The 27,178-nt window shown below is 42.7% G+C and overlaps 1 protein-coding gene across 2 annotated transcripts in view; it reads left to right on the top strand.

Moving 5' to 3' along the window:
- The window catches only part of cdkal1 (CDK5 regulatory subunit associated protein 1-like 1), a 1,217,472-nt gene that overhangs the window by 967,888 nt on the left and 222,406 nt on the right, over positions 1-27,178 (top strand). For both annotated transcript variants that reach the window (XM_070880626.1, XM_070880627.1), the window contains exon 12: positions 2,440-2,502. In XM_070880626.1, the coding sequence (XP_070736727.1) occupies positions 2,440-2,502 (63 nt within the window). The remainder of the gene's footprint in view (positions 1-2,439; positions 2,503-27,178) is intronic.

The following is a 27,178-nucleotide window of genomic DNA, read 5'->3' as shown; positions in this document are numbered from 1 at the left end:
ACACATAAAAGTTTGCACATTACCAATCACATCACTGTTCACTATCTCGGACAGCCCTGCAAAGTTTCATGCAAGTCCCTTTAACAGGACACTGATGAGCTTTACATTCAGAAATGCAAATGTGCAAGGAGTTAATAGTACATTTTGAATCTCTCTTATCCGGGACTCCCTTATCCGGCACCACCCCTCGTCCGGGACCATTCCCGGGTGGCGCATGCGCAGAATGCGACTGTCAAAATCCTACTCACCAATATAATCTTTCTCCTCAATTGGCTGCCCGCTCCTCATCGCCCTGCTGGAACTCCTGCAGCCACAGTCCTCGGGCCGGCCGTTCCTCCCCACAGCGCTCCCTTCGGGGGGTTGGGCTGACTCTTTGGGGCCCACCGGCTCTTCTGGGGCCCGCCGACTCTTTTGGGGCCCGCCAACTCTTCACGGCCCGTTGGCTTTTTGTTGCCCACCGGCTCTTTGAGGCCCCCTGCACACTGATTGGCTGACTGACAGTTGGTCCAGCCAATCAGCGTATACATATACTTACCCCAGCAATAGCACATAAGGCGCAGTCCACCCAAACACATGACCACCCCTCATCCGGCAAAATCCCTCATTCGGGACAGGCCAGGTCCCGAGGGTGCCAGATAAGGGAGGTTCAACCAGTATTATAATTTAGATGGGGGTCCATGATTACTAATCTATTTGAAAGTAGCCCTTCAACCAAAAAGGTTTGAGAATCACTGAGTTATATTACAGAGTTAACATAACAGTTTATAACAATTTAGGGACAAACAAACAGTTTATCTGAGAGATGGTTGGGCCATCCATGAAGATCTAATTTAGCCTTGTGCATAAAGGAGACAAGTTGAAGTACAATCATTTCCTCAAGCTGCCAGTACTGAGATAATTGTATCCCTTTGAGTTCCATATAATTCTAAGAACTTCTCACAAAGCAGGAAAACAAATCTATTACAAAGCTGCCTCAGACTTTCAGCATTTTTTGTTCTATTTTAAAATGGGACCAGCTTGGCAAGATAGTTGTAGCAAAGAAAAAATTGGTGGCAGCAATTCACACCTGTTTTATCCCACACCCCCCAACCAAAAATATAGTCTCTCTGCTGACTTAACTCACCATTGCTTTGACTCTGCAAGCTGTACGTAAGAAAGAATAAATAAATGTGCATTTGTATAATGTGTTTTGCATCATCACAACATTCCAAAAGGCTTCACCGCCATGAATTACTTTCTTGAAGTCTAATCACTGTTATGTAAGCAAATTCAGCAGCTAATTTGTGCACATTTTGTGATCATCTTCAAATAGCGCCACGGGATCATTTTATGTCCAGCTGAGAGGGCAGACAAGGCCTTTGTTTAACATCTCACTCAAAATATGGCACCTCTGATAATGCAGCACTTCCTCAATACTGCACTGAAATGTTAGCCTTGATTCTGTGCCCAAGTGTGGAACAGGGTTTGAACCTATGACCTCTGACTCAGGGGTGAGAGTACTACCACTGATGGTGGTACTCCTGTTCCACTGTCTCCCTGTACTCATCTTCCATTACACTGCCTCTCTGTACCTCTCTCCCACTCCACTGACTGCATGTACTTCTCTCCCAATGCACTGGCTACATATACTCCTCTTCCTTTCCACTGGCTGAAAATACTGCTTTCCCGTGGCACTGGCTGCATATACGCCTCTTCCATTCCACATTGACACATATTGTGACATTACGTGTAGCTGACAAGTTTAATATGTGTAGCATTTGGCTCTGAAACTTGCATTGAAGTTGTGCTGGAGCTCTAACAATCACATCGGTTCGGTTGTTATGGTCACCACAAAATTAACATCTATGACTGGTGGATTCACAAACTATCAATGGATTAATTTGATATTTTATGTATTTTTTTAATACCCTAAAAGTATTTAACGGCAGAAATCAGGTCAAAAGACTCATAAAATCCGTTTGAGCTTTGTTTTTGTGATTAGTGACGATCTGAATCTCACCATCATATTCCTATCTTGTACAACGTTTCTAACCTCTTATCTGTTGGCCATGAATTTTTTTTAAACTGTAAAAACTACTAGAAGCTGTCATTTTCCCAATTTTTAAACTTTTTTTTCAAACGGCATCTGTGTATACGGCAGATCTTTTGTTAAAGTGAAATAAATTGATATATTACTGGCATTTTTCTGTATTTCAACTTGACATCCATCATGAGTAACATGATTCCAGATTGTATTGAAACCTCCACAAAGATTGCATTCTTAGAGTCCGTTCTGAGCTTTGTACACCATTATTTGACGATTTGGGAAATACATTGTTCAATGTAGGCAATTGTGCATGAATCATTCAAAATCATACATAGAAATAATATACTAATTGTCTCTCTTATGCTATTCATTATTTGGATTGTTTTTAAATATTGGTCATTTTTTTGTTTCAGAAAAAGCAGAGAACCAGAGTGCTGTCCCAGCTGTTTCAGTCATATACCCCATATGATCACAAGGTAAGGCCGCTATGGTATGCATTCTAGTATAGAAAAAAGGCTTTCCTGGTCATGCTCTTATAATTATTAGTAATTTCTGAAGTATTTGTAAAGTTAGACATTGTGCATCACTTAGAAGAGATAAAAGTTTGATTGTTGTCTTGTTTTCTGTTTTTGCTTCCCTTTTTAATCTCTGCAAACTGTTGGGTCTTGGCTCTCATTTCTCTGCGTGGAGAGAGGTGGTGTTGGACCAGACCTCGGTTAAATCCTAAAATACTGATTTCAGATATATAAGCGTAAAAGCCAAATATTTGGCAGGAAGAACAATTGAATGAATCATACCAAGAGTCAGTTAGGATTTTTTTTGTTTTTTTTTCAATTTTCTCTCCTTCCCTTTCCATCTGCCTTGAAATCACAGATTCTTGCTGGGATTTGGTGTCATGGACTCCAGCAACCCTTGGGTACCTCACTCCAAGACTTTATTCTTCATGTGTAAGTGCAGACAGACTATTGGACCATGGGAAGCATCACACCTTAGACGCTGCCTGAGTATTTCCAGCATTTTCGATTTTTGTTTCAGATTTCCAGCATCTGCAGTATTTTGCTTTTGTGTATGTTTCCTGAGGTATGGTGCCCAAAACTGAACACAGTACGCCAATGGGATCTGAGCAATGCCCTGTACAACTGAAGCATCACTTCCTCATGTTTGTATTCTAACCACCTTGAGATAAAGGCCAACATTTCATTAGCCTCTTTGATTACTTTTTGTATCTATTCATGATTTGGATCTCTTTGCTATGCCACATTTTCTAATCTTCTCGCCACGTTGAACTCCCATCTGCCACAGTTTTGCCACTCACTTAATCTGTCTATGCCCCTATGTAACTTCCTGCTTGCATCTGCACAACTTATTGTGCCTCCTAATTTCATGTCATCTGCAAACAAGGATCACAACTTTCTATTCCTTCATCCAAGTCATTGATATATATAGTGAAAAGTTGAGGCACCAGTGTAACCCCTGGGGAACACCACTTGTCACATCAGGGTACATGGCCTTTATCCCTGAAAACCTCAGCGGGTCAGGCAGCATCTGTGGAGAGAAACAGAGTTAACATTTCAGGTCGATGACTCTTCGTCATCTGATGAAGGGTCATCAACCCGAAACGTTAACTGTTTCTCTCCACAGATGCTGCCTGACCCACTGAGATTTCTAGCATTTTATGTTTTTATTTCAGATTCCAGCATCTGCAGTATTTTGCTTTTGCCTTTATCCCTGTCGTCTGTCACCTGCACTTTTACTTTTGATAAAACATTTCTGTGTGGATCCTTATCAAATGTGCAATAGGCAACATCCATAGACATTCCTCTGTCCACCAGACTAATGACCTCCTCAAAATAATTCAATTAGTTTAGTCAGGCATGACCTACCCTTCATAAATCCATGCTGACTCTGTTTGATCAGCTCATACTTGTCCAAGTGCTCAGTCACTTTGTCCTTGCTGATAGATTTTATTAACGCCCCCACAATTTAGGTGAAACTGACAGGTCTGTAGTTTCCTGGTGTCTCCCTCCTTCCCTCCCTTCTTAAATAGTGGAGTGACATATGCAATTTTTCAATCCAGAGGTGCAATTTCCGAATCTAGAGAGCTTTGAAATGTATTGTTAATGCATCTGTAGTTTCCTCACCTATTTCCTTTTACAATTTTTTTCTCAAAAGGGGGCGTTATCAGCCACCTACGCCAGTTCTGCCCATTTAGGCAACTTTGGGCAGCTAATAGTTACTCCAAATCTACTTAGGCCAGCATATGTGGCCACTTCAGAAAACCCTTACGGAGAGTTAAAGAAATCAGTGCAGGTAGGTACATCGGAGGCCATTCGGCCTAGGATGGGGTGGGAAGCGGAGAGGACCTGCACGTAAAGCACCAAGCCTTACAAACCACCAAACCTTGCAAACAAAAAGTTCTAAGAATGCAATAACAAATAAAAAAATTGAAGTAAGTCCTACCTTCATCTTAAAACTCGGCCCAGGAAGGCAGCGAACCAGCCAGTGCGGGAGGCCACTCAGCCAGGGCTAGGGGTGGGCAGGAGAACTGATAGTGCTCCTGCCTCGATGATTTCTATCAGTTCTCCTGCCCGCCTGCCCCTAGCCCTGGCCAAGTGGCCTCCCGGTGCAATCGATCTCTTAGAAATCGCACCGGGAGGCCACTCGGCCTGGGCTGGGGTGGGAGTGATTCCAGTGGCCGGCATCGGGTTCCACAGAGCGGCTGCAGCAAGCACACAGAGAGGCTTGGGGTGAGGAGCTACTGCGCATGTGCAGACGTCCCAGCACAGTTTTTGGTGCAGGACACTGGCTCCATCCCGGACTCGACTGGCCACGCTGTGCGACCACAGGGAAGAGGCCGGACAGCGGCCAAAGTGGGAAGGAAATTTTTCAGAACATTTCTGAATGGAGAAAAGCGGCGCAACTCTGGTAAGTGCGCTGAAAAATGGGCTGGGCCAAAATTGAGGCCAGTAAAACTCTGCCTGACTTTTTTCAACAACATTCCTTATTCCCTTGTTATACTAATACTAATCTGGCCACGTGAATGTGGTGTATTAAATAACAGAGCCGCCCGACAGTCAAATTGTGCTAGGTACTCCAGGTTCCTCCTGAGACTTGTCTCACTACTCTGTTTATACCACCCATACTCGATCTAGGGTATACCTGCCTGCACGTGCTCAAAATGTGAGACAAAGTCTGGACTCTGATTGCATGCTGTCCACCATTACAACCTGCTACAATGGGCCAAAATTTGTGGTCGGAGGTTTCCCGCGGACGCAAGCATTCGACCACCGAATTCAATGCGCACCTACCTACAGTCAATGCGCACACGGAGAATCCGTTTTGAACTGGCAGAGTCCTGGGCAGCTCATGACGTCACGCCACCCAGGTACGCTGCACACGCGAAGCCTGTGGCTTTGTTCGGAAAATAGTAGCACCCACAAGACTTGTCCCCTATTTTTTTAACTTCACGTCCCCTATTTTTTTTAAACTCCAGTTTTGTACGGAGCTGCCATTACTATGAATGGGAATACCCCCAAAAACAAAAGAAAACACTTTACATAAATAAATTTTAAAAACTCACTTATTTAAAATTAATAGAAATTGAATTAAATTAAATGTTTTAGAAAAAACAATATTTTTTGAAATTTTGTTTTACATGTTTTAATATTGTTAAAAATAAACTTCTCTTAATGGACAGGGTTTTTAATATAAAAATTTGACATTAAATTTATTTTTCTATCTTTTAAAACTCTTCTGGTAAAAGCAGGGCAGGCCTTATGCCTGCTTTTACCAGGAGTAAGAGTTTTAAGGACATATGCTGGGCAGGAATTGGGCAAATAGCCCTACTCTCTTCCCATGGAGGCCCTTTACTTTTGCATTCGTACGATCTGTCAAAAGAAATTTTGACGGATCGCAAATGCCGGGTTTAGGCGCATGCGCAGTGTCGCCTAAACCCAGAACTTGCGGGGCCTCTTCGGGAACTACACACATTGTACGCACCTGGAGAGGCCGCAATTTATGGATAGATATCATCATCATCATTGGCATCCCTCGGAATCGAGGAAAACTTGCTTCCTCTCTTAACATGAGTTCTTAGGTGGCTGGACAATCCAATACGAGAACCACAGTCTCTGTCACAGATGGGACAGATAGTCATTGAGGGAAAGGGTGGTGGGACTGGTTTGCCGCACGCTCTTTCCGTAGCCTGCGCTTGATTTCTGCATGCTCTCGACGACGAGACTCGAGGAGCTTCCCGGATGCACTTCCTCCACTTAGGGTGGGCTTTGGCCAGGGACTCCCAGGTGTCAGTGGAGATGTTGCACTTTTTCAGGGAGGCTTTGAGGGTGTCCTTGTAACGTTTCCGCTGTCCACATTTGGCTCGTTTGCCATGAAGGAGCTCCGAGTAGAGCGCTTGCTTTGGGAGTCTCGTGTCTGGCATGCGAACTATGTGGCCTGCCCAGCGGAACTGATCAAGTGTGGTCAGCGCTTCAATGCTGGGGATGTTAGCCTGGACGAGGACGCTAATGTTGGTGCGTCTGTCCTCCCGGGGATTTGTAGGATCTTGCGAAGACATCGTTAGTGGTATTTCTCCAGCGACTTGAGGTGTCTACTGTACATGGCCCAAAATATCGCTGCCAGACCACTACCTTGAATGGGTCTTCCCGAGGCAGTGCAGCTGAAGCTTGGTGAGATTTGCAAACTCCATGTTACAATTTTTATGCCAAGTTTACACCATTGTAGTTGTGAACTTTGCATGAAAATATTTAAAAAAACATTCACAACAGCCTCCAAAGAGCAGTTCTTACTGAGGCAGAGTTGCATTTGCCATTTAGCATTCTTTTCAATCACCCTGATGGCCTGTCTGAGTCTGGCACCCAGTTTATTTCCAAATTGTGAGCAGTTTAATTTTGCAGACTCTCACCCCAAACTAATTTCACATGGACATCTTTTAAAGCTGACATAGGGATAAGATTCCCATTGGCAGAATTCAAACCAGTGTCCTAGAGTTTGAAGTTATGGTCTGCTAACTCTCTGCACCACCTGATCTTGGCATTGTGACATTTCAAAACTAATGATCAATTAAAATTTGTTGTTAAAAGTGAAGTCCTTCATTGAAAATTTCTAACTGCCACTTGGGTATTGGGAAGTCAAACGCACTGCTGCTTTTACAATTAAATTTTGTCTTTCGGGAGAATGCATGGAATAACAGTCTCAGTTAAGATGTTATCACATATGAAGACACATGTCTACTAGATTGTTTTTATGGCTATACTTACACAAATAAATGTGCAAAGTTTCAGCAATCCAAACAATTAGTGAAGTTAGAGCACATCCAGACCTATTAAATCACTTACAGACTGGTTCTGTGGGTCCCTCTTCATTGCTGAAAAGCTGACACTAAAAGGTCAGTCGTGGTCCTGCAATATCATGTGCCAGATTTATCTCTCATAAAATTATAGTTCTTCAATTACTTTTACAGATTTGTCTGTGACTAAACATCTATCCAAATTTTCTTAGTCAAAGATAACTCATTAACTTAGGGCTTGTTAACATTCTTGAAGTTTAACCTCCTGATTAATTGTCGTGTTCACTGACACAGTGGGAATTGTCACACCATTATCTACATGTGTGCATCTGTTCTGTATAAACCTGGATACTCTTTGCAGTATTAAGAGGAGAGATTATAAGTTTCTTGACTGGGGCCCTCGATTAGTACCTGATGTATAATGGCAATAATGCAAACCATAATCAGTTATGCAAATTACATTGCAATTATTTTTGTTCAAGTTAGGCTTTTAGACAAGAGGATTCTTGTGAGACCAATACTGTGACCTTCAAAAGGAACTACACTGTCTTACAAAACAGCAACTCACAGCTCTAGATATTAGACCAACCTGGGCGTATCTGGTGCATTTTAGAATTATGCTTTTCGGCTATTCCAAAGCTACATCCTAGATACAGCTGTGGCACAGTTGGTAGCTCTCTCACTTCTGATGTAATGTAATGTAATTTGCGTAACTGATTTCCTTCAGCAGCAAAAACTCTTAAATGACTCCATATGTGAATACATAGTTATGCATCAGGTACTAATCAAGGTTGATTGTGGGTTCAAGACCCACTTTGGAGACCTGAGCAAATCTAGGCTGTCCCTCCAGTGCAGTGCTGAGGGAGTGCTGCAGTGTCGGAGGTGCCGTTTTTCGGATGAACGTTAAACTGAGGCCCTGTCTGCTCTCTCAGGTGGACATAAAAGGTCCCATGGCGCAATTTAGAAGAGCAGTGAAGTTATTCCCAGTGTCCTGGTCAATATTTATTCCGCAATCAACATCACAGAAACAGATTATCTGGTCATAATCGCATTGCTGTTTGTGGGAGTTTGCTGTCCACAAATTTGCTGCTGCATTTCCTACATTATAACAGTGACTACACTTCAAAAGTACTTCATTGGCTGTAAAGCGCTTTGGGACGTCCTGAGGTCATAAAAGGCACTATATAAATGCAAGTTTTTCTTTCCAACTATGAAATTCCACAGAAATATCGTTACTTGTATTTTGAAACATTTAGTAGTAATCTTAACTGATGTAATAGTGGATATTTCTGAATTGAATTTCTAGCTAGCATTTTCTTTCTGCACAAAACTTCTAAGCTAACTAAGTTTTGAGGCGGAAAGTTACTGAACCCCTCTTGAGTGTAATAAACTGTACAAATGTGAGGCAATGCTCTCTGGAACAGGTGGACTTTGGCTTTGTGCATTGCATTTCACCTTCTACATAGTGTTTTCACTCTCCATTTAAGTGAAGTAGTTGAAATTAAACTAGCTTGTGCATCCAAGTCCTGTCTAAATGCTATATGTTGAATGCTAACAGTTCATTTCTTTTTGACATTTACGTTGCAGTTTGCACATTAGGACTTTCTAAAGTTCATGCTTTTTTGGAATTGAATTTATTTTTCCATTTGGAACTTCGGTGTTTGATTATTCTGCTCTCCACATTCCAGTTATCTTAAATATAATTGTGTGTGAGAAGCCAATTTTATCTCCCACATGCTTATCTAAATGGACATTTGTTCACGATTTACAGTATAGAACATAATAAAACCCAATTGGTACCAAATCTCAGGTAAATTTTAAGTGATTAGTATCAGATTGAGCTGTCTTGATTGGTCACAGTTATATGAACTAAAAATAAATTTCCATCACTTAAAATGAAACAAAACCTCTGCTTCCTGAACTCTACTGCAAGAAAGAATGCAACTGCATTAAAATCACCATGTGTTGCAGTATCGTGAGATGTTTCTGTGTAATAGTGAAAAAAGCAGGATCATATTGCTTGGCTTTCTCTCTGTATTGACAATCTTAGAGTGTTACGGAAAATTCACAGAAAAGAATCTAAAAATACCATTAAAAAGGATTCTGCTTGGACAAAGAAGGTCTATTTTCAAGATAGCTAACTGCAGCGAAGATTCCCTCAATGTCAGGACTCACGATAAAGAATAAAACCCAGTTAGAGAATATTACAAGCTGCGAACATATCTAGGTTCAGATTACATTGTGAAATGTGAAGACACATCTCAATAGATATTGTACCCTTGGACAGAGGAATAAACCGCTGCTAATCTGCAAACCTCACAGCACACCCTTAATGGCTAAGTTGGAAAAAACAGATGAGGCATAATAACCTGACACTGGAGAGATGATGTAGAAGGGAGTTCTTCCGATTCCAAGAGCATTAGGAAAAGTTGTGTGACAAAACAAGTAGTTCAGGTGGGATGGGGCTTCACTTAAGCCAGATTGGTGTCAATGCAGAGAGGTTTAAAAGCGCATTGGGAAGGATTTAAATTGGAACATGACAAGAAGAGATAAGCAAAATGGACCAAAAAGAAAATAAGTTAATTATACCAATAATAGGCTAAATAAGAATAGGAATGTTTCAATGAATGGGCTCAACCGATTAAGATCTATATATAAAAGAGGATTCTGTATCCTGCACTCCTGAGTCTCAATGCGAAGAGCATTCGTAATAAGGTGGATGAATTGACTGCGCAGATAGCTGTGAACGGATATGATGTAATTGAGATTACGGAGACATGGCTCCAAGGTAACCAAGGCTGGGAACTCAACATCCAGAGGTATTCAATATTCAGGAAGGACAGACAGGGAGGGGGAAAATAGAATCTGAGAGTAAGCTTGCAGGGAACATAAAAACTGACTGAAAAGCTTCTATAGATATGTGAAGAGAAAAAGATTAGTGAAGACTAATGTAGGTCCCTTGCAGTCAGAATCAGGAGAATTCATAATGGGGAACAAGGAAATGGCAGACCAATTGAACAAATACTTTGGTTCTGTCTTCACTAAGGAAGACACGAATAACCTCCCAAAATACTAGGGGACCCGAGGGTCTAGCGAGAAGTGGGAACTGAGGGAAATCCTGATTAGTCAGGAAATGGTGTTGTGGAAATTGAAGGGACTGAAGGCTGATAAATCCCCAGCGCTGGATAGTCTGCGTCCCAGAGTACTTAAGGAAGTGGCCCTAGAAATAGTGGATGCATTAGTGGTCATTTTCCAGCATTCTATAGACTCTGGTTCAGTTCCTATGGATTGGAGCGTAGCTAATGTAACCCCACTTTTTAAAAAAGGAGGGAAAGAGAAAACACGGAATTATCAACTGGTTAGCCTGACATCGGTAGTGGGGAAACTATTGGAGTCAATTATTAAAGATGTAACAGCAGCACATTTGGAAAGCAGTGACAGGATCGGTCCAAGTCAGCATGGATTTATGAAAGGGAAATCATGCTTGACAAATCTGCTAGAATTTTTTGAGGATGTAACTAGTAGAGTGGATAAGGGAGAACCAGTGGATGTGGTGTATTTGGACTTTCAAAAGGCTTTTGACAAGGTCCCACACAAGAGATTAGTGTGCAAAATTAAAGCACATGGTATTGGGGGCAATGTACTGATGTGGATAGAGAACTGGTTGGCAGACAGGAAGCAAAGAGTGGGAATAAACGGGTCCTTTTCAGAATGGCAGGCCGTGACTATTGGGGTGCTGCAGGGTTCAGTGCTGGGAACCCAGCTATTTACAATATACATTAATGATTTAGATGAAGGAATTGAATGTAATACCTCCAAGTTTGCAGATGACACTAAGCTGGGTGGCAGTGCGAGCTGCGAGGAGGATGTTATGAGGCTGCAGGGGGACTTGGACAGGTTAGGTGAATGGGCAGATGCAATATAATGTGGATAAGTGTGAGGTTATCCACTTTGGTACCAAAAACAGGAAGGCAGATTATTATCTGAATGGTGGCAGATTAGTAAAAGGGGAGGTGCAATAAGATTTGGGTGTCATGGTACATCAGCCATTGAAGGTAGGCATGCAGGTACAGCAGTCAGTAAAGAAAGCAAATGGCATGCTGGCCTTCATAGCGAGGGGATTCGAGTATAGGAGCAGGGAGGTCTTACTGCAGTTGTCCAGGGCCTTGGTGAGACCACACCTTGAGTATTGTGTGCAGTTTTGGTCTCCTAATCTGAGGAAGGACATTCTTGCTATTGAGGGAGTGCAGCGAAGGTTCACCAGACTGATTCCCGGGATGGCAGGACTGACATATGAAGAATCGACGAGGCTTATAGTCACTGGAATTTGGAAGCATGAGAGGGGATCTCATAGAAACATATAAAATTCTGATGGGACTGGACAGGTTAGATGCAGGAAGAATGTTACCGATGTTGGGAAAGTCCAGAACCAGGGTTCACAGTCTAAGAATAAGGGGTAAGCCATATAGGATCGAGATGAGAAGAAACTTCTTCACCCAGAGAATTGTGAACCTGTGGAGTTCTCTACCACAGAAAGTTGTTGAGGCCAGTTCGTTAGATATATTCAAAAGGGAGTTAGATGTGGCCCTTACGGCTAAAGGGATCAAGGGGTATGGAGAGAAAGCAGGAATGGAGTACTGAAGTTGCATGCTCAGCCATGATCATATTGAATGGTGGTGCAGGCTCGAAGGGCCGAATGGCCTACTCCTGCACCGACTTTCTATGTTTCCAGCAGGGAATAGCACTAACAGTCGGATATTTGGGAATCGGGGATACAACTTGAAATCCTATTTCAGGTAGTGGCATTCCCTACAAACATGGCTTTCTTGTTGAAAGCGACAGATCATGGACTGAACTTGTCATTATTGGAAGCTCGGCCAGTTAGGAATTTATAAAATATGGTTAACATCAATGATGGAGATGAGTACAACGCATAAGAACGTAGTATAAAAGCAAAATATTGCGGATGCTGAAATCTGAAATAAAAACAGAAAATGCTGGAAATACTCAGCAGGTCAGGCAGTGGAGAGTGAAACAGAGTTAACGTTTCAGGTCGATGACCTTTCGTCAGAACTGGAAAAAGTTTGAAATGTAACAGGTTTTTAAGAAAGTGTAGGAGCAGGGAAAGCGGGGAGGGAAGGAAAGAACAAAAGGGAGAAGATCTGTGATTGGGTCGAAGGCAGAAGATAATAACAGACAAAAGGGATGATGGTGCAAGGCAATAGGAGAAGTTAAGAAACAAAAGATGAGTCCAGATAGGGTGTAAATGGAGATGGTAGAATCATCAGTAGCTGCCGTGGGAAAGAGAAAAAAAAAGGAAAAAAAATAGGGGCAGAGATTATGGTTTGAAATTGTTGAACTCAATGTTGAGTCCAGAGGCTGTAAAGTGCCTAAACGTTGATCAGAGTGGGAGTAGAACAGAGAATTAAAGTGACAGGCGACCAGAAACTTGGGGCCACGCTTACGGACTGAACGGAGGTATTCTGCAAAGCGATCACCCCAATGTAGAGGAGATCACACCGTGGGCAGTGGATACAGTATACTAAATTGAAAGGATTACAAGTAAATTGCTGTTTCACCTGGAAGGAGCATTTGGGGTCCTCGACAGTGGGAAGGGAGGAGGTAAAAGGGCAGGTGTTGCATCTCTTCCGCTTGCACGGGAAGGTGCCAAGGGGAGGGGTGCTGGGGGTAATTGAGGAGTGGATCAGGGTGTCGCAGAGGGAGCTTGTCCCTTCAGAGTGCTAAGAGGGGAGGGGGAAGATGTATTTGATGGTGGGATCACGCTGGAGGTGGCGGAAATGGCGGAGGATGATCCTTTGAACGTGGAGGCTAGTGGGGTGAAAGGTGAGGACAAGGGGAACCCTATCATGGTTCTGGGAGAGAGGGGAAGGGGTGAGAGCAGAAGAACAGGAAATAGAACCGACACAGTCGAAGTCCATGTCAACCACCGTAGAGGTGAACCCTCACATGAGGAAAAAGGAAGACATATCGGAAGCACTAGTATGGAAGGTGGAGTCGTTAGAACAGATGCGACGGAAAAACTGGGAGAATGGAATGGATCTCTTCCAGGAAGCGGATTGGGAGAAAGTGTAGTCCAGGTAGCTGTGGGAGTCAGTCGGTTTATAGTGAATGTTTGTCAATAGCCTATCCCCAGAAATGGAGATGGAGAAGTTGAGGAAGGGAAGGGAAGAGTAGGAGATGGACCATGTGAAGGTGAGGGAAGGGTGGAAATTGGAAGTAAAGTGATTGAAATTTTCTAGTTTAGGGCAAGAGCAGGAAACGGCACTGATACATTCATCAATGTACTGAAAAAAGGTGAAGGTGCGGGCCCTGAGTACGACTGGAACAAAGAATGTTCCTCATATTCCATGAAAAGGCAGGCATAGCTAGAACCCGTGCCAGTTCCCATAGCAACATCTTTAATTTGGAGGAAGTTAGTGAAGTCAAAGGAGAAGTTGTTAAATATGAGAACAAGTTCAGCCAGGTGGAGGAGGGTGATGGTGGATGGGGATTGGTTGGGCCAATGTTCAAAGAAGAAGTGGAGTGCCCTCAGGCTGTCGTGGTGGGGGATGGAAGTGTAAAGGGATTGGACATCCATGGTGAAAGGGAGACAGTTGGGGCAAGGAAACTGGAAACTGTTAAGGTTACCATTTGGATCACGCACAAGAGGGCCGCTGATGCCAATATAATAGCATTTCACTAAGGAGATTGAAAAAAAGTTGAGTACTAAGTTAATAAGGCAACCTTAAACTGTTAATTGTTTAGTAAATATAAAACAATGTGTTATTTCCTTTTAAAATATATATTGCATTCTGTACTGGGGCACAAAAAATAACAGACCTCTGAGTCAAGACCTCTGATATTGTATTTATACTTTGAATAGTGTCCGACATACACAAACATGTGATGAGCTTAATTTGCTTCTTGCTGTTTATTTTACTCAGCTTGGGAATCCCATACATTGTTCCAAAATTGAGCTTCCATCACTGAATCGAGCATTTCTTTGTGTCCAAGGAGTTTGTTGATAGAAGCTATGGTGACATTGCTGTAATGGAGACTTCAGCAGATTCTCTGCCTTATTTAGTAATCAAAAAGGCAGATTTGTTTGCAAAGTCAGTCAAAGCTGAAGCCAGGTCTGTTGATTCATCGTGGTATTATTTTGCGATCTAAACACTCTTAAATAGACCATAAAATAAAGGGTGACAATTCAAAATGCAGAATCTTCCAGATTCTTCCCTCCCCAGATATTTTTATATAGCAGTTTGATGACAGAAAGACTTGCATTTATATAGCGCCTTTCAAAATCTTAGGCTATCCAAAACACTTTACAACCAATGATGTACTTTTGAAATGTAGTCACTGTTGTAATGTAGGAAATGCAGCAGCCAATTTGCACATGACAAGGTCCCACAAGCAGTAATGTAATAATGACCAGATAATCTGTTTTAGTGAAATTGGCTAGAACGGCGCAGCCCTGACCTGGACGCCCGTTTTTCGCGCCACAAAGTGCACCTAAAAAAAACTTAGATTCTCCGGCTCCCTGCTGGTCCTCTGGATCCGGGCGCGGCGCAGCACGAGCTGTAGGGGGCGGAGCCAGGTCCCTGCGCTGAAAACAGTGCCGGGACCTCTGCACATGCACGCTACAGTGGGCGCGCATGTGCAGTAGCTCCAGGCGCTCAAAACTGTGTGGGAGGGGCCCGAAGCACGCAGCCCCTAGCCCTGGCCGAATGGCCTCACTGTGGCTGCGTGAATAAGGCTGCCTCCCATGCCCAGCTCCTGCTTCCTCCCGACCCGACTTGACTCCCGCTTCCCCCCCGGACCGGACCCGACCCCGACACCGACCCGACTCCCGCTTCCCCACCCCCCCACCCGCCCCCGGACCGGACCGGACCCGCGCTCCCCCCGACCCGACCCGCGCTCGCGACCCCGGACTCGACCCGACCCAACGCCACCTACCTGTAAATCTGGTGCTGGGGACGGGCCCTGCCCGAAGTCTTGGGCCCGGCTGGGCACGGCCCATTCAGCCTCCCTCCCCCTTCTCCTTTCCCCCCCCCTTCTCCTTTCCCCCCCCTTCTCCTTTCCTTTCTCCCCCCTCTCCTTCCCCTTCTCCCCCCCTTCTCTTTCCCCTTCTCCTCTCCCCCCCCTTTCCCCTTCTCCTCTCCCCCCCTTTCCCCTTCTCCTCTCCCCCCCTTTCCCCTTCTCCTCTCCCCCCCCCTGTTCCCCTTCTCCTCTCCCCCCTTCTCCTCTCCACCCCCTCCCTCCCCCCTTTCCCTTCTCCTCCTCCCCTTCTCCTCCTCCTCCTCCTCCCCTTCCCCTTCTCCTCCCCCCTTCTCCCCCCTCTCCCTTCTCCCCCTTCCCTCCCCTCCCCTTCCCCTTCTCCCCATCCCTCCCCTCCCCCTTCTCCCCCATCCCTCTGCCTCCCTCCCTGCCCCCCCTCTCCCTTTACCCCCCTCCTCCCCCACCCCTCGCTGTCAGAAACAGACACTGACAGACAGAGAGTGAGAGACACACACAGACAGACAGACAGAGAGATAGAGACACTGACAGAGACACACTGGGGGGGGGGGGGCATCCCAGCACGCTGTTGGAGGGCTCCCGGTGCTGCAGTCGGTAAGTAGAAAATGTTTTATTTATTGATTTTTTAAAAATTATTTCTTACTAATTTTTTTTGATTGATTTATTGGTTGATTTATTGATGTTTTTATCATTTATTATTGATGATGGCTCTTTATTTATAAAACTGAAGTGTTTAATGTTTGTAAACTTCCCTTTAAACCCCCCCCTCCCCCCTCCCCTGCCACCATTCCCTACGCCTGATTTGTAACCTACGCCTGATTTTCTAAAGTGTAGACAAGGTTTTTTCGAGCGTACAAAAATCTTCACTTACTCCATTCTAAGTTAGTTTGGAGTAAGTTTTCACTGCCGAAACTTTGAAAACAGGCGTAAGTGGCCGGACACGCCCACTTTTGAAAAAAAAATTCTGTTCCAAAGTGAAACTGTTCTAACTGACTAGAACTGGAGCAAACTAAATGCTGAGGATTTGAATTTCTAAGATACTCCGTTCTACACCAGTTGCTCCAAAAAATCAGGAGCAACTGAGGCCGAAACTTGGGCCCATTAAGTGCATAAAAGCAATGCTAGTCATTTACAGCAGCACAATCTCCTGGCATGATTGACAGGGGAATTAACCAATCATCCCCATTCTGGCTGGGAATATTGATGTCACTATAGGCAGCCAGCAGCAGTGACCATATTCTCAAGATGTACGCAGCCTGATGTCAGAATTTTCCTTTGGTCTCACACCAGTGGTTGAACTGAGTTCAAGACATTTCCACTTTTGAAACTAGGCTGATTTATGCCTCGATATCTGATTTTTAGGAACTTTCATAGACAATAATGTAAATGGGCTGTCTTCAGCTGCAAAATTCCATTGTAATGTAAAAGTGCAGCCCTGCAATCACAACACAGATTACTCTCCAATCCTTTCAGGAGAGTGTAGAGTTGTGAAAAATCAGTTTAACAGAAATGCTGTGTTCCTGATAAAACCTTTCAGAATATTGACCCAGTGACCTTACATTATGTAAAGAGGTCATTTTAAAATAGCAAACCTGTGGAGAACAGGATCCAATTGAAATGAAGCAGAGTTGCATTAAAGTTGGTTATTGGAGTTGAACGTGTTGATTCTTATACCAATAGAGGGATAAAACCTTTTTTTGGTCCTATCAGGGCAATTCGAGACTATTTGTAGTTACCCATTTTGAAAAATATTGCATCAAAGCACTCCTTGCTTAGCTGTACTGAGCTATTAATTTATTAAGATAATGTTAATGCCCCCAGGCTTAATGGGTAAATGTATCATATTGCAAAGGACAATGCCTACAGACCATAAAGAAGTAGGTTTGAAAGACCAGTCTGTACTGAGTTACGAACAGAACAACAGTTAGGACACTACCATTGATCTCAGTACCACTGAGTCAGAGAAGACAGAAAGAAACTAGTCAGAGTTTCTACACATGATAGCTATCCAATGATCCTTGCAGGGTAGTATGCATGTTATCAGGTGAGGACACATTTTTGCTCAACTGTGATGCTTTCATAGAATCATAGCAATTTACAGCACAGAAGGAGGCCATATCGGCCACCATGTCCGCGCCGGCCAACAAAGAGCTTTCCAGCCTAATCCCACTTTCAGGCTTTTGGTCTGTAGCCTTGTAGATTACGGCACTTCAAGTGCACATCCAAGTACTTTTTAAATGAGTTGAGGGTTTCTGCTTCAACCACCCTTTCAGGTAGTGAGTTCCAGACCACCACTAAGGTGAAAAAAATTCCCCGCAAATCCCCTCTAAACCTCCTACCAATTACTTTAAATCTATGCTACCGGTTATTGACTCCACTGCTGAGGGAAATAGGTCTATCCTATCCACTCTTATCTAGCCCCTTCATAATTTTATACACCTCAATAAGGTCTTCCCTCAGCCTCCTCTGTTCCAAAGAAAACAAACCCAGCCTATCCAATCTTTTGTCATAGCTAAAATTCTCCAGTCCAGGCAACATCCTGGTAAATCTCCTCGGTACCCTCGCGAGTGCAATCACATCTTTCCTGTAATGTGGTGACCAGAATCACACGCAATACTCCAGCTGTGGCCTAACTAATGTTTTATACAGTTCAAGCATAATCTCCCTACTCTTGTATTCTATGCCTTGGCTAATAAAGGCAAGTATTCCGTATGCCTTCTTAACCACCTTATCTACCTGGCCTGCTACCTTCAGGGATATGTGGACATGTACTCCAATGTCCCTTTGTTCCTCTACACTTCTCAGTGTCCTACCATTTCATTTCTACTTACTGGAATTCAGAAGATTGAAAGGTGATCTTATCGAAACTTATATGATTATGAAGGGGCTTGACGAGGTGGATGCAGAGAGAAAGTTTCCACTGATGGGGGAGACTAGAACTAGGGGGCATAATCTTAGAATAAGGGGCTGCCCATTTAAAACTGAGATGAGGAGAAATTTATTTTCTCAGACGGTTGTAAATCTGTGGAATTTGTTGCCTCAGAGAGCTGTGGAAGCTGGGACATTAAATAAATTTGAGACAAAGATAGAGTTTCTTAACCGATAAGGGATTAAGGGGTTATGGGGAGCGGGCAGGGAAGTGGACCTGAGTCCATGATCGGAGCCAAGATCGTATTAAATGGCGGAGCAGGCTCGAGGGGGCGTATGGCCTAACCCTGCTCCTATTTCTTATGTTCTTATGTGTATTCTCTTGCCTTATTAGCCCTCCCCAAATGCTTTCTACAATCAAAAAGCGTACTGGCACCTGGTGCCCAAGATTAAACATGAAGAATGGCCACTTGAGTAAGATACAAGAAACCTGTTAGTACTCATACAATCTTTTCCCAACAAGAGTCAACACTGCCAGGATGAGAGCAAGTAGAAATGAAAAAAGTGCTCTTGATTGTTACACATTTTGGATCTGTTCCTTTTGTCCCTGGATGAACAGGAAACCAGTAGTTTTACCTCCAAGCATCTCCATCTGGGATTGGCCAGTACAACTGCCAATTATCTGCATGTTGCCCATCCTCCAGGTGGAGTTTCCTGGAACCTACCTTCTGCTGTTCCCAAATAGATAGGCCAGTTTTGGCATAATGAGTCTGGATGGCTCAGATGTGGAATCTTAATCCTTTTGGGCTAAATTTCACTCAATTGTACTATTTTATTCAAGAACCTACCGTGGAGAAGTAGTCAGAAATCCTAAAACATGACACTGATCATACATCAAAATAAATTGTCCGTGTTTTGTTCATAATGGAGATGAAAGAGAGAATATTTTGTGAACATTGTTGAGGCAGTTATTCATAATCTTGGTGTTTCTCCAAAGTTGCTTTGGGCTAATTCCATTATCCACTCCCTACATACTCAAGTTTACATCTGACATAATTGAACCCTGGCTCTGTTTCTTTTTTGTCTCAATTTTTATCTTCAGTTTGACTGATGTAACCTATGGTGAGAATCTGGAGCATTAACCAGGCTTAAAATTAATAACATAATAGGTCATACTGTCTGTGATGAGATTCTACAGTACAAATATGACATGGGTTATGAATGTATGTGGGCTTTTGCTGGCTGTTTTTATATCCAGGGATTTCTCGTGTTATCTGTAGAACATCTATTTACGTGGAGATGCTGAAAATTGAGTTCTCTTTCAGTGAGACAGATGAAGCAGTGTCTTATTCAGGATGCCTAAGGTCACAAATGGTTGCCATGGATTATGGGAGGGAGAAGAGCAACGATGCCATTTTCCACTTTGCCTCCCTATACGTTGACCTCAGAGAAGGAGTGAGAAAGGTCCATGGTTTGCCCTGGCATGTTATGCCAGTTATAAGAGCATCATCTGTGGGGAAAGGGAGTAACTATATTTTGGGGGTTGCGAAGAGCTATAAAATGCAATTATATTGAAGATTTATATGTTGTGGAAGCTGCAGAAATATGTAATTTTATTTTAATATTGCACTTAAACTCATCCAACTGTTTCCATTCAAAGATGTTTTTTTTATCACTTTCTACTGACATAAAATCTTTGGTTATTTGACGATCTGGTCTAAAATATGTGTCACAATTGATTCCCGGGATGGCGGGACTGACATATCAAGAAAGACTGGATCAATTGGGCTTGTATTCACTGGAGTTCAGAAGAATGAGAGGGGATCTCATAGAAACGTTTAAAATTCTGACGGGTTTCGACAGGTTAGATGCAGGAAGAATGTTCCCAATGTTGGAGAAGTCCAGAACCAGGGGTCACAGTCTAAGGATAAGGGGTAAGCCATTTAGGACCGAGATGAGGAGAAACTTCTTCACCCAGAGAATGGTGAACCTGTGGATTTCTCTACCACAGAAAGTTGTTGAGGCCAATTCACTAAATATATTCAAAAAGGAGTTAGATGTAGTCCTTACTACTAGGGGGATCAAGAGGTATGGCGAGAAAGCAGGAATGGGGTACTGAAGTTGCATGTTCAGCCATGAACTCATTGAATGGCGGTGCAGGCTCGAAGGGCCGAATGGCCTACTCCTGCACCTATTTTTTATGTTTCTATGTTTCTAAAACCTTTACCCTCCATTTAAATCATTTTTGGTTTAAAAACACAAAAAAAAATCACACTTCGAAGTCTGAAGTTTAACTGTCCACAATTTCATCATAAATTAAGTGATTTCAGTGATTTAGTGAGGACTGGAATATTGGAAAAGCAACCCTGGATTTCTGTGTAACCAGCACCCCTGGAACTAATTGATTTGTTTGTTTATTGAATAGTTTAATGTGGCAAATCCCACTGAAGCTACACTTACTTCACTGCACACTGATTCCAATAAATAACTTGAATTCTGACTGTCAGTGTAAACCAGACCCAGTTCAAGGTTTGATTTCATAGTGGCATAGATTCATATGTATGTCAGTCTAATTTGACAGCAGACCTCATCCATAATACTCCCACTTCGTACCCATTCCGTCACTGTCAACAAGTTTTCTATACTCCATCTCCAATCTGGTGTGCATTTGCTTTCTAAATGCAAGAAAACATTGAACACACTGCAGATGTATGAAGCATGCAAACATAAAAACATAGAAAATAAGTTCAGGAGTAGGCCATTCGGCCCTTCGAGCCTGCACCACCATTCAATATGATCATGGCTGATCATACATTTCAGTACCCCATTCCTGCTTTCTCGCCATACCCCTTGATCTCTTTTGCCGTGAGGGCCACATCTAACTCCCTTTTGAATATATCTAACGAACTGGCCCCAACAACTTTCTGTGGTAGAGAGTTCCACATGCCCATAACTCTCTGAGTGGAGAAATTTCTCCTCATCTCGGTCCTAAATGGCTTATCCCTTATCCTTAGACTGTGACCCCTGGTTCTGGACTTCCCCAACATCGGGAACATTCTTTCTGCATCTAACCTGTCCAATCCCGTCAGAATTTTATATGTTTCTATGAGATCCCCTCTTCTACATTCCATTGAATACAAGCCTAGTCGATCCAGTCTTTCTTCATATATCAGCCCTGTCTGGTGAACCTTTGCTGCACTCCCTCAATAGCAAGAATGTCCTTCTTCAGATTAGGAGACCAAAACTGCACACAATATTCAAGGTTATGCCTTACCAAGGCCCTGTACAACTGTAGTAAGACCTTCCTGCTCCTATACTCGAATCCTCTCGCTATGAAGGCCAACATGCCATTTGCCTTCTTCACCACCTGCTGCACCTGTATGCCAACCTTCAATGACTGATGTACCATGACACCCAGGTCTTGTTGCACCTCCCCCTTTACCAATCTGTCACCATTCAGATAATAATTAGCCCTCCTGTTTTTACCACCAAAGTGGATAACCTCACATTTATCCACATTATACTGCATCTGCCATGTATTTGCCCACTCACCTAACCTGTCCAAGTCACCCTGCAGTCTCTTAGCATCCTCCTCACAGCTCACAATGCCACCCAGCTTAGTGTCATCTGCAAACTTGGAGATATTACATTCAATTCCTTCGTCAAAATCATTAATGTATATTGTAAATAACTGGGGTCCCAGCACTGAACCTTGCGGTACCCCACTAGTCACTGCCTGCTATTCTGAAAAGGACCTGTTTATTCCTACTCTCTGCTTCTTGTGTGGGACTTTATCAAAAGCCTTTTGAAAGTCTAAATACATCACATCCACTGGTTCTCCCTTGTCCACTCTACTCGTTACATCCTCAAAGAAATTCTAGAAGATTTGTCAAGCATGATTTCCCTTTCATAAATCCATGCTGACTTGGACCAACTGTCACTGCTTTCCAAATGCTCTGCTATTTCATCTTTAATAATTGATTCCAACATTTTCCCCACCACTGATGTCAGGCTAACCGGTCTACAATTTGCCATTTTCTCTCTCCCTCCTTTCTTAAAAAGTGGGGTTACATTAGCTACTCTCCAGTCCATAGGAACTGAACCAGAGTCCATAGAATGTTGGAAAATGACCACCAATGCATCCACTATTTCTAGGGCCACTTCCTTAAGTACTCTGGGATGCAGACTATCAGGCCCTGGGGATTTATTGGCCTTCAATCCCATCATCTAGTTGGTTCCTTGACATATTGGTCTAGAAAACCATCCCTTGTACACGCCAGGAAATCCTTCTCCACAGTATTGCTACCAGTTTGGTTAACCCAATCTAAATGTAAATTGAAGCCACCCATGATAACTGCTGTACCTTTATTGCACGCATCCCTAATTTCCTGTTTGATGCCATCCCCAACCTCACTATGACTGTTTGTACACAACTCCCACTAGCGTTTTCTGCCTTTTGGTGTTCCGCAGGTCTACAGATTCCATCTCATCCACGCTAATGTCCTTCCTTTATATTACGTTAATCCCCTCTTTAACCAGCAACACTACCCCACCTCCTTTTCCTTTCTGTCTATCTTTCCTGAATATTGAATATCCTTGGATATTGAGTTCCCAGCCTTGGTCACCCTAGAGCCATGTCTCCGTAATCCCAATTACATCATATCCGTTTACCACTATCTGCGCAGTAAATTAATCCACCTTATTACGTATGCTCCTCACATTGAGACACAGAGCCTTCAGGCTTGTTTTTTTTAATACTCTTTGTCCTTTTAGAATTATGCTGTAATGTGGCCCTTTTTGATCTTTGTCTTTGATTTTTCTGCCTTCCACTTTTACTTTTCTCCTTTCTACTTTTTGCTTCTGTCCTCATTTTACTTCCCTCTGTCTCCTTGCATAGGTTCCCATCCCCCTGTCCTATTAGTTTAAATCCTCCCCAACAGTACTAGCAAACACTCCCCCGAGAACATCGGTTCCAGTCCTGCCCAGGTGCAGACCATCCAGCTTGTACTGGTCCCACCTCCCCCAGAACCGATTCCAATGTCCCAGGAATTTGAATCCCTCCCTCTTGCACCATTCCTCAAGCCACGTATTCACCTTGGCTATCCTGCTATTTCCACTCTGACTAGCACGTGGCACTGGTAGCAATCCTGAGATTACTACCCTTGAGGTCCTACTTTTTAATGTGTCGGGGGTGGGGGCGGGCGGGGAAGAGAAGAAATTAATTACAAGTTCCACTGTCGAGCCAAGCAAGAATGTCATGTACAACTAAACCAGATTTGTCACATCTCACCATTCTGGATTACATCACTGATCCTTATAGTCGTCACTCACTACAGGATTTGCCTATTGGTGGTGGTAAAGTGTTAATTGGCCAACTTTACATTATTTACCTCCCCCCAAAAAACTTTCATTGTGAAAGTATATGAACTAGATTATGTGCCCTTTTTCCTTGTGTTTTTTTTAATAGACCACAGGTGATTGTTATAGAAATGGTGATAGATATTGTTCTTTCAGTTAAGGAAATTTCTAGCTCGCAATTACATGGCTGTCTCCATAAGCCTGTCTACTGCATCAGTTTTTGCAGACTACCAAGAGCCCAAATATCTTTTGTATTACCGTTAATTACAGAGGGTTGCTGCTTTTTGCAGCCACTTGTTCATGATTGCCTAAGAGCTTGCTGCTACTTTAGAACAAAGTAAAGTGCTCAGACCCATAATATTGCAGCACAATTGATGCCATTGGGTTTGGAGCCATATCATTCACAGTGTTCATATATGGTTTATGGTTCCTAAATTGATATTTATTTAGAAAATCTTTTATGTAGCTCTAAGACATATTTTTGAATTTTATTCTTAACTGCTTATGTCCAACATCTTGATCACACTTCCCAAACTGACTGCTAGTTTGTTTTGGTCAGTTACGGCACTGCTTAATGGAAATTATTACATAGTGCTGCATTAAATTTATTTGAGGAATTTCTCATTGGTATGAATGCCTGTGAACATAAATCTGTTTGAAAACCAGAGCCCTGAAGAATGACTTGCTGTCCTGTTGCTCTGGTAGACAGTGCAGTATATCAGAGCAATGGGGTAATGTATAGGAAATTGCAAAGTGAAGAGTGTATGAGATTCTTTGATGCTCCAACACAGTCACTTTGATGTAAGTGACTGAAACCTGATTCCCTTAGCTCCTCCAAAGGCTTGCACGGTACGGTTCTCTGTGTGTGTTAGATTTGTATTTGGGATTTTGTGGTCTGGCTCTTTTTTTTGGCTGCTAAATGGCCAACTAAGTTCCTGCCCGCTGGAATTGCCTTATTGTATAGGTAGATGTGCTGGCAGCAGGAGCACACTTCAGTAACATTTAAAGTGCTGAATAATTTATTTAAACTAGGGTCCAGGGCATCTTGCAGGACGTGTTTCTGATTTTTGAACGCCCCAGCACTTCATTTGCCACGTGCAGAACTCACACAGCACAATATGGCGCTAACCGTCACGAAGGCCCCCATACTTATTGCCCCCGGCCCAAGCCCCGATCGCCCCCCCTCTTTCACTTGCCTGAGGGTCACTGCAGTGTCAGCAGTAATGATTCGCCGGCTCCATGGAAGTGCGGGATGAGGCCCAATATCAGTGGCTCCTCAGGTCTCACCATTCAACCACAGCGATTGTACGCAGCGCTCCAAAATGGGCATGCACTGAAATTCTAGGCCACTGTGTTTATGTCAGTATACCTACTGAGCTACAAGGTACATTTACTGAATTCTGGTTCAACTTAAGAGCAACATAGGTCTTGTTTTCTTCAACAATAAAAAAAAAATATTTTTTTTAATTGAATTTAACAACAGGAACATAATGGGAAACAAAGGGATGGAAAGGCCCAGTCTGTTGTAAAGCGTTTCATAAATGAATAGCTATTTATACTCCGAATATTTGGTACCAGCAGCGAGAATCTGTCACGGCTACAGATAGCAGGAATTTGGCAGTTGATTGAATGCAGTGAGGTATAGCTTGTTCCCAAGAACAGTGCATACTGGAATTTATTATTACTGGATATGGTCAAGGTGAATTCCTTTAAACAATTTCGGGAAAAATTTCAGATTGTATAAAAGTTGGTCATTCGTGATATGGCTAACACCATCTTCCTCTAGTTTGGGGTTTTGATTGCCTTGGCAAAAGTGCTTAAATGAGTGTTGAAGATATATTTTTCCTGTTTTTTTAACCTCAGGATGCATTTTTCAAGCTTACTTTTTGAATCCAGACAGGCTGAACTTGAGTACATATTCCTGGACTTATTCCAGTGAGCCATCAAATCCAATTCATACTTCCACTGGGTAAATGAATGTTATGGATTCACTCTTTCTTTCCCCCCACACCCCCCAATTTTTTTTCTTGCCTTTTTAAGTTCTCTGTGTCATAACTCATCTATATCTGGACAATATCGCCGATAAGTAGATGCTAAATACAGCATGAAGGTGTTTCCTTTTTCCCTCCTCCCCAATCCCTTTCTCCAATGGGGAAGCATGCAGCCTATGCTCACTCTACAACACCCACAACACTGACTCAGATTCACCATGTGGGGAATCGTGCACAGAGCCCCATGCTGTATTGTGTACCAGCCAAAGCAAATACCATTGTAACAATTTGTGCGCTTCCATCAATTAACAATTCAAGTTAGAGCGATCAGGTAAAATGAATCTTCCTTCAGCCAGGATGAAATTTGCATGTGTACCAATGCATATTCGGATAACATTGAGAGTTTTGGAATTTCAATGACTAAGATAGAAATGAAATGACCTGTGATTTGACTTCAGTTGAAAAACTACATTTTGTTACTAACCTATTACCACAGTACAAAGCTATTTCAGAACTGTATCTACATGATACTGTTCCTTATTCAAGGCTTCTTAGGGTTTTTAGTGTTGATTCCTACTTTTGAATCTATGGTAAATGCAGGAGAATTGAGGTTACACAGCCCTTCGTCAGTCATGGATCTCTTGCAGTAAAACTGATTTGTACCTAAATAACTTTTCCAGATTTTCACCAAAATAGTTAAGGGGAATGCCAGAAAAACAGCTCATAGCAATAATTTGCTCTTTGCCTGTCCAATAGTTATAATATTTTCAATATGATTCACCGGATGTTCTGTACCTTCATGTTCATTGTCATTGTTGGTTTTAAGCTGTAAAGTGTGAATGTCAGACCCCACAGTGGGTTATAGTGCCTACTCCTGGTCACCAAGATGCGAAGGAAGTGTTCAGGCTATGAGGTTGGTGCTGAGGAAATCCACAAAGCTCAGCTGAGATTGAGTTGCAACAAAAGGTTAAAAATGGCTACTTAGCCATGAAAGGAGGTGAGAGAGAGAGAATATAAGAGTTATGTACGATATTAAATGGCATACATAAGGTAAATCCAGAACACTACTCTGAGGTAAAACAAGACAGTCGAACTAAAACTGATGAAAGACAATTTAGGATAGATGTTACATTTTCACCTACTTCATATTGACTTTATTCAGGTCATAATGCAGAAGGTACATTATTTGGCAGGTATATAAAATAACAAATGGATGTCAGCAAGGTTGTCATTTTAATATGTTTAAAATGTTGGCACATTGAGGTATTCATGCTTCATTCGCACTCATCACATCATCAGAACTGCTGGACTGAAAACAGCCTTCTGGTACATTATCAATCATCTGTTATGCTACATGACGTTAGTGCAAAAATAGATCATGAACTATGTACGATATCTTTTTACTCACTGATTATATGGGGCAATTTCACAATGTAATATTTTGCAAACATAGTTTACAGAAAAGTAGTTTAGATTGGTGCTGGAATTTGGTAGTACCCTGTCACCTGGATTAGTGACATTTTCAATTTATGGAATGATCATAACCACAAGGCTGTGTTGCAACTCATAAAATACTGCTGTTTTTAATGCATAAAGTCTTTACTTCATGTTTTC

This window comes from Pristiophorus japonicus, chromosome 5, assembly GCF_044704955.1.
Source record: "Pristiophorus japonicus isolate sPriJap1 chromosome 5, sPriJap1.hap1, whole genome shotgun sequence".
Taxonomy (NCBI): domain Eukaryota; kingdom Metazoa; phylum Chordata; class Chondrichthyes; family Pristiophoridae; genus Pristiophorus; species Pristiophorus japonicus.
Note: the sequence above shows the minus strand (reverse complement) of the source record. Positions and strands in the feature narration are given on the sequence as shown.